The sequence below is a fragment of the Rhea americana genome, unplaced genomic scaffold (assembly GCF_003343005.1).
Source record: "Rhea americana isolate MKP2758 unplaced genomic scaffold, rheAme1 scaffold_136, whole genome shotgun sequence".
Classification (NCBI taxonomy): Eukaryota; Metazoa; Chordata; class Aves; order Rheiformes; family Rheidae; genus Rhea; species Rhea americana.
Genome location: NW_028185439.1, coordinates 1,596,960 through 1,605,605, shown reverse-complemented (window position 1 = coordinate 1,605,605; position 8,646 = coordinate 1,596,960). Strand labels below are relative to the sequence as shown.

The window sequence follows — 8,646 nt, the reverse complement described above, 5'->3', positions numbered from 1 at the left end:
CATAGCAGAACATGACACAGCGCAGGGACGAGCAGGAACCGAGCGAGTTCTGGGGTCCCCCGAGGTATAGGACAGGCTCACCTTAACTCCCTGTGTGCCAGCAGGGCCACAGCTGGGCTGGCCGGGCAGGCAGCAGCGGTTGCAGGAGGCTTTGCTGAGAAAAAAAGCAGAACAGGACAGTGCTATACTTGTAAAGCTCCAGCTCATGWAGCCTGTCCAGGCAACTCACAGTGCCTGCCACAGTTAGCCTGAGGTAAAGCAAATGGTAAGTCATCTCCAAAAGAAACATAGGGCGCACAGCGAATCTCGCCCTGCTTTGGGAAAAACGGTGAGGCCAGGAGGCACAAGCCCTGCTGCTGAGTCGTACTCGATGCGCCTGGTGCAGGGCTGTCCTGCCGGTGCTGGTGCAGCTCCAACGGCTCTGAGTCAGATCAGGTTGGCCATGCTGGAGGTGGGAGGAAGTCGCCTGTTAGCAGCAAGACGGCCAGAGATGGTGAAGACACTGATTTCACCTGTCTCCAAGCTTCGAGGAGCAGTTCGGGAGCAGGAGGTGCCGAGCAGATAGAGCAGCAGGGAGAGGAGGATGGCACTGCCAGCAGCCAGGAGGATAATCCCACTGGTGAACATGCTGGCCAGTGGCTGGACGGGGCTGAGCTGCATGGTTGTGGTGGAGAGGACAGTGAGCACGATGCCACAGATGAGCAGCACCAGGCCGCTGAGCAGCAGCACCAGGCAGTCCGAGAAGCCCCCACTCTTCAGGAGYTCAATCTGATCCCGACTGCGGATGCAGTTCATATCCTGGATGGCCGAGCTTAGCAGCTGCTTCAGCAGTACCAGCAGGGCCAGGAGGCAGAGCGTGGTGCCCACAGCCAGCCGCCACTCCCCGGACCGGCTGCTCGTGCTGTACAGCAGAATGATGCCTCCGATCCCGCAGGCCAAGATCAGCACCACTGCCATCCCATAGCACAGGATGGACTTCTTGGGGTCCTGAAACCACCACAGCTCCACATGCTCCTCCAGGATGTTCCTCTGGATGTGGTCAGCGTCCGCAGGGGTGCGGGGTGTGCTCAGCTCAGCCAGCTCTGGCATGGTGAGTGGCTGGCTGGGGAGGGCACACAGATGAACCTAGAGCCTTACAGTGAAGGGAAGGGTCAAAGCAGTGGCAGTTGTGAAGGCAGCAGCATTTCTCAAGCAGGGACGCCTCTGCCTCATTCTTTGGTGCCCAGTGGAGCTCCCTTCTGTGGCAATGCCACCCAGAGAGCTACGGTCTGTGTGTTGGGGCTGAGCAYTGCCTCCAAGCAGAGTTGCAGAACATGGTGGAGCATCCCCAGAGCAGCACTGTCGGGGAATGACTAGGGCCCAGTCCTTCCTTTCCTGTACGTTTCATCTGAAAGAGTCAAGAAGAGAAGATATTAAAGAGAGACCCTGATCCTCCATATCAAGAAATCCTCTGCCCAACCGTGAGCCTCCGTTGCTCAGGGCTGACCRACAGACCTTCCTCTTCCTCCCTCACAAAACCCCCATGCCTTGGAGCAGAGGTCAGCCATGTATGTCTTCCCAGGAGAGCTCCATGCACTACGGCAGGRACTTCAGCCTGCCTCTTCCCCAGCAAGTTCCCTCTGCAGTGCTCTTGCCTGGCACCCGTCCCTGCCTCCCCAGCCCCGGGTGCCCCGCACACTGGCACATCGCTGCCTGCAGGGCTCTGCCTGCAGCTGGTGCTGGCAGCAGGGCAAGGACGGAGCAGAGGCYGGCCGCTCCTGGGATAAAGCCCCATTCACAGCTCCGGCTTCACATGCTCCCTCATCAGCATCAGCCTCTTGTCACCAACTGGCTCTGCTGCCTAGAAGGACAGCAGGAAGGTGGGGGTCAGGACTGGGGCTTAACCCTTCAAGTCCAGTAGCTGGAACAGCAAGTGCTGCCTGTGCTGCTTGCCCTTGGCCCCACGGCTGTTCCTCAGCCTCGTCCCTATCCCTGCAATCTCTGTCCCAGGTTTCCTACAGAAACATGATTGTTATTTCCCTGGTAGACTCAGCACTTGCCTGGAAGGAGCCCCACGAAGAGCTGGGACCTTGGACTGCCCAGTTTTGCTCTCCTCTCTGATCATCCTGACCCTGATGCACCTTCACCATCAGGAGGGCAGCAGGGGAAAGTCATCAGTGGCACAGGGATGAGGCAAATGCTGTGGAGCTGTAGCTAGCTGGGTGCCCTTTCGCACGCTGCCTTTCCTCAGCCCTCAGCCCTGCTCCCCAGGGCTCATTACCTCCTCTGCAAGCACATCCAGATCCTGGCTTGCTTTCTGGCCCTTCTTACCGCTTATCTGGGCAAAGTCTTACGCTGAGTGTACAAAGCACTTGTATTTCCCTCACATAATCTCCTGCCCATAGTATGYGAGTGCTCTGGCTGGTCAAAAGTGACTTTTGCACATGGCAGCCCTCCACTTTCCAGGGATCTTTTCTGACACAGCTCCCTTATTTCAGACACTTTTCACAAACAGCTTCCCCTTATGCCAGAGCCTTTGCTACCTGCTGTAGGTAGTAGAGTCTGCCCTGATGCACAGACCAGAGTCTGGCAGGTTGCTACAGACAGCTCCAGAGCATGGGCTGAGGAGAAAACCATCTCCTTGGCATCTTCATCAGGGATGCCTAGAAATCCCTCTTCATCAGGGACAAGCCACCATGGGGCAGGGGAAGAGGGCGGACAAGGGGACAGGGTGTGTGGACCAGACAGAGCCTGACAGTGTCAGGCCAAACTCCTCCTGAGTCACTCCCCGGCTGTGATGGAGCATGAGGTCACTTTGGACGTTGCTCAGGGCACGCCGCCAGCTGAGCTCACGTGTCCAGGAAGTCTCCAAGCAGTGCTCGTTTGCAGGCCCGGGCCCTGACGCACTGCGGGAGCTGTGCACTGTGCTGGTTCCCTGCACAACTGGTGGCGGTTGATTTGTCTTGGCAGGGGCTGGGCTGAAACACAGAAATCCCCGMTCCAAAGAGCACACTTGTTGGGGGGCTCTTGGGAGATCTGCAACTTCTAGCTGTCCCCAGAACAAGCAGAAAGCGTGAATTAGTGGAAAAAGCAGCGATCAAACGTGCTGATTTTGTGCCTGCATGGCCCAGTTCACTTCTGCATGGGACAGCAAAGACACCTCTCTCTGCCTGCAAAGTGGCCCGTACCCAGGACAGAGGCACCCACGAAGGTGATGATTTCAGGGGGTACTTTCAAAGCAGAGATGAGAAGGTATTCAGCCTGGGGGCATTTCCCCAGCATATACAATAAAGCTCAGCTTCCTCCTTGCCTTTCCTTCTCCAAGCACCTGCCTTATCTCTCCTCACCAACAAAGGGGTGAGTCTAGTAGACAGCAGGTTTGCTGATAAAAATTTTTGCCCTAACAAAACATAAAATCAGAGGTGCAAAGTGCAACCTTCTGTTGCTTGACCAAAGTTGCACACACAAACAAACTGTGCTTCAAACAGTAAACAAAAATGACACAGCAGCAAAAAGTGCAATTAACCTATAGCACTACATTCTCATGCTTTTTTAAATTTAATCACTTCAACTTTTTTATTTGCCCAGACTGAGCAAATAAAGGTAATGACCTTTATAGGTACATATTTTCTAATATTTTAATTAATATTAGAATATTCTAATTCTAAGTGATGATTATTTATATTCTAATTCTAAAGTATTATTAATTATAAATTATTACTTTACTATTTTTAAAATAAAATATTTCTAATATTTTATTAACCTTTATTAAATAATTTGGAGCAACAAAGACTTCCACTGATACATGCCTTCATGTTTTCTTGAACTTGTTTGAAAATATTCTGGAAATATAACCTTTTGCCCTATAAATCAACATTTGCTTGGGCTTCTTTAGGCTGTGAGAGTTTGTATCACTAGCTACCTTATTTTTACTCATGGAATCATTCTTTAACTTAGGTCTTTGGCCTCCTATCCTTTGACTGCACACTTYTTAAGAAAAAACTATCTTTCTATTTTAAATAAAAGCAGCCCTGTCCTGGGCTGTCATCCACCACTCTCTGGAGAAAGGACAAAAGTAGACCTCATCATAACACAGCTCCTCTGTGGGTTCAAGCCAGTTAACCCATCAGATTAGCCAGTCTGACAAGCTGTGTATCATTAATATCTACCATTTACCTCGTACTGAACCCAGCACCGCCAGCGCGGCCATCCTTGTCGGCAAGGCGAAAAGGAGGCGAGGACGAGCCCGCTCGCACAAAGCTGTCTGACGGAGGGTCACATTTCAGAACAAAATTTACAGGCCGTTTTCTTTCACACCAGTGTCTGGCAGGTGGGGAGGAAAAACAGTAAAGCACTGGGAATTCAGGAAAACCAAATGATAGTGTCTTGCCTTGCCTTTCCTTTTCTCTTTTCCTCTTTTCTTTTCTTTTCTTTTCTTTTCTTTTCTTTTCTTTTCTTTTCTTTTCTTTTCTTTTCTTTTCTTTTCTTTTTCTTTTCTTTTCTTTTCTTTTCTTTTCTTTTTTCCCCCACTCTAAAAACCATTAATGGAGCATTAGGAGTCATCAGCTGGAGTCTGACCACCCCTGGCAGCAAGCGTGAGAAACACGCTCTCACCAACTGCCTGGAAACAGGCATATGCATTTACTTACTTATTTATACTCYTTTCATGGCCTGTTACAATCTGATATCTGACAGATGGGTATGGGCTGAATGTTAATTAATACTTTATTTTCAGAGCCACATACAACGCAGCCATTGAAATATTCCTCACTTCCCTCCTCACCCCTAGCCCTGGACAGTCAGGAGACATTGCTTTCCTACAGCATTCAGGAGAGAAAGCCCTGTGGTGGGACAGGCTCCTGCAATGCTTCCAGCCTTTGGAATGATTTTATGCAATTATGTGGAATATGTGAGCATTGGGAAGACTGGCAAGATTTTCTCTAAAATAAACAAAAAACCAATAGCATGATTGTTATTAACAATCTAGATGAGATTCAATGGAGCCTCATAATCTCCAACAGATACAAGCCATCTTCTTGCCCTCTTTCCTCCGGTTTGGCCATGGTCTGTTTGGGATGGACTTGTGACCACTCTGTTCTTCATCTTACTCCCCATCCAGCCCCACAAGCCTATGTTCCAGAATAGGCATAAATATTTTTCCATCTTTTCATGCACTTTTTCTAACTCCCCAGGAGGCACAACGGAATTAAATTTCCCTGTGTTGTTTTATATCTGAATAACTGCTAAGACACAAGCAGAAGCTCTGAATGTCACAGTGCTCAAAGTCCTTCTGTGCCCCTGGGATCAGGGACGCTGCTGTTTTGAGACATACATGATTGACAGCCTAGAGGCAGGCAGGGCCCGACTCTTCTCCGAAGAATTCAGGAGTGGGGATAGAGGAATTTGCTGGGAATGAGAGTATCAGACCTTTTCAGCAGCATCTATCTGTCTCTCTCAAAACCCTGACAAGAGATTCATGCTCTCCTTCAGCTGCCATATCAGTTACCATCTCCCATTGCTTTTCCTTTCCGGGACAAAGACCAGGAAAACCTGTGCTGTCTAGCATGTATCTTTGGGGAACGTCCACCCTCTCTGCCCTGCAAAAGGGATAATGCTTTCCCATAAGTGAGCATCCCTCCCACCAGCACTCCTGCCACCAGACCTTACTCTGGAAGCCTCAGGGAAGCCCTGCGTGATGGCAGCAATCTCCTCTCCTTTCGCCAAGCCTAAGGGATGTGGGGATAGGGGAGGGGACGGTTTGTCGCTATAGGGTCCAGGTACAGCAGTTTTTTATAGAAATCTAGATGGCTATGGCCAGCTCCATTACGGAGGTTCCTGATATTCGTCCTTTCCATCTGGCATCCTAAGACCAAAAAGCCTGTCCTGATGCGCTGGTGCCTAGGGAGGCCTGAGGATCCTGAAAGAACATGAAACRCCCAAGTCTTACGTGACAAGAGGAAAGGCGAGGGTGCAAAGAAGAGCTGTGGAAGCAAAAGACAGGATCTCTTAAGAAACTTTTCTGAAGCAGCCGACAAACCTGTCTGCGGGTACTGATGAAATATGGCCCTTCCTTCCTCCTATACCGCTCCCAGAGCAGAGCTCTTCCCTGAGAAGAGACGTTCACTCACCTGCAGTTGATGTGTTGCCCGCACGCAGTAAAGCCCAGCACTGTTCTCTACACAGGCTCCTGGCTGGCAGCAATGTTTTTTCCAGACTTTCCTTTCACTGGATCAAGCTAATAAAGGAGCTCAACGRTAGAATCCAGTCTCTACCCTTCCTTCGGCATGTACTTGCCAAGAAATAGGTGTTCCTGCCGGCGTCCCTTCCTGGTCCATCACAGGCGGGTTGCGGCCGCCAATGGGCTGCGCGTGCTTGCCTCTCGCTTGGGCAGGTGCATTCCCCAGCAGGGTGGCGTCTAGGCAAACCTGCTGCTGGCCTTGGAGGGACTCCAGAGTCGTTTGGGTGCGCAGGCCCTACCCCTCCCTCCTCGAGCAGGATCTCTACACGCTAATCCTGGAAGGTGCCTCATTTCCTCCCGGGCACAAGTGAAGAGGTGCCAGATTTAGGGAGAAGCTCCAAGGCAACAGGTGAGAGGAAGTTTGCAGCCAAGCTGGCAGCACTACGGAAGATTCAATGTATTAAGCAAGTATTGGGCGTTACATGGCATKAAATAAGGTAACTCCTGCACTATTGGCCAGTCCAGGACCATCTGACCRTATCAGAAGTGGATCTCCATATAGCATTAGGCCACGCAGGCAGGAAAGTCAGGCAAGATGTCACCAGCCTGCTGTGCCATTTCCTCGTGGCCAGGCAGCTCTGGTACCCCCCTCACTGGGAGATGGCAGCATGAGGCCACCATGCTTGCAGAAGAGCTGACTTTTTGGCAATCTAGGGGGAAGAAAAGGGTGGGGGGATTTAAGAGGAATTAGGGATATAGAAAAGGGCTCACTTCAGAGAAGGGGAAAAGGGGGAGTACCCTTTTCCGAGGAATGTCGATGCCAGGGGTGAAGGGAATTGGGCGTCCTGATCTGAATGCATGCTGTCTGACTGCCCCTCTGATGCCACTCTGCATCGGGGCTTAATGATAGCAGAGGGGAATCACTACTGTATGTTTGAGCAGCTGGCAAATCTCTTGGGAGGTGTAGGGAAAGGAGAATTGGGTGTAATTACATCTCTAGCCTAAATAGCATAAAGGGAGTCTGAGTTATAAAGTCATATCCTAGTTTTTTAGCAGTTTGTGAAAAATGAAGCTTAGGATATGCTAACACAATTAGACACCAATTAATGTGACAGCTTCAGAAATTTGTCAGTGTGAAATCAGACAGATCTTATGATACTTGTGTAATATAATCTATCCGGTGCTTGGTGTCGACCACCTAAAACAACAAAAGGSATGTGGAGGGTTTCCCTGTACAAACACTCTTGAACAATGAACTTTCCCCCACCAGAAAATCCATCCTTTTGTTGGGCCAGTTAACAAACACATCACTCAACAGGAAACCCTGCTCAGCTTTCAAGAGGGCCATATCGTTGCTTTAAAAAGTGGCCCTTAACGTTACAAAGTGTGAGACGTTCACCAGCTCCTTTACAGAGGCAACAAGAGGTGAAGCAGACAATACAGACTAAGAGAGGCTGAAGGCAGAAGGTCTCTTTGCACCCTAAGAGAACTTTAACCCATCCCAAAGCATGAGGAGGCAGGCAGGGAACAGCACACAAGTGTAACATTTTTCACCATAAGCTTATCTATTTAATATTTACAAAGGTCAGGGCCCTTTTGAATATGTTTTAGCTAAAGAGCAGGACTTTGAAATGCACTTCAAGAACAGGYACCAGGATGGAGCTCTGCACCCTACAAGCAGCCAGGGCGGCTGGTGCTTGGACACTGCAAAGGCTTTACAATACACAGCTCTGGATTCAGAGCAGTCTGTTCAGCAAGCAGGGCTCAGCAGGGATTGTTACCTAGTGCTGGAGCAGACACTAGCTGAAACATTTTGAGGCTGGATAGCACCTGTTCACTGGTAACACTTTTTCCTCGTGGTAAGTTCAACGAGTTTGGAAGCAAAAGGCAGACCTCCTCAGTAACAATGATTCACAGAGTGCCACGGYATAAAGTGCTGATGGCTACTCTCCATTGAGGAACACAAATTTTTAGCTACTCTTGCAGCTTTTCAGCACAAGGGCTATCTTTTGATATATTAGAGCAAGTAACTTGCTGATACTTCTAGAGATAAAAGATTCAACAGAATCCAGAAGACCATCAGCATAAAAAATCACAATCCAGCTGCAARTTAATTCTGAAAACACTTCCACAGCATATGCATTGGAGATTGACCTTGGCCTTGTTTTCTCAGTATAAAAGTGGCTGGTACATCTATTTTGCTTCCAGTGGGTCCCTGATAAAACTCAATTATAACATTCTGCTATATTTTAACATTCTCCTTTACGAACAATATTTTAGTTGCCTCTCTCCAGCCAAGATCCAGTTCAAAATCCTCTTTAATCCTGTTTGCCAGCTGTCTACCTAGGCTTCATCCAGTAGGCCTTGTACTGTCTTTAAAATTATATCTTTCTAATGAGGGTGACACATGGGCATACTTTTAAGCATATTAATCACCACTCAGAAATCATCCACTTGCATATGCTTCTTCCTCTTATTAGGACTCAGTT

At 49.3% G+C, this 8,646-nt stretch overlaps 1 protein-coding gene across 1 annotated transcript; it reads right to left on the bottom strand.

Annotated features, from left to right (window-relative positions):
- Positions 1-426: 426 nt before the first annotated feature.
- On the bottom strand, positions 427-1,089 carry TMEM125 (transmembrane protein 125). The gene has a single exon (XM_085298141.1). It carries the CDS (start codon positions 1,087-1,089, stop codon positions 427-429), a length of 663 nt encoding a protein of 220 aa, XP_085154267.1.
- Positions 1,090-8,646: the final 7,557 nt, after the last annotated feature.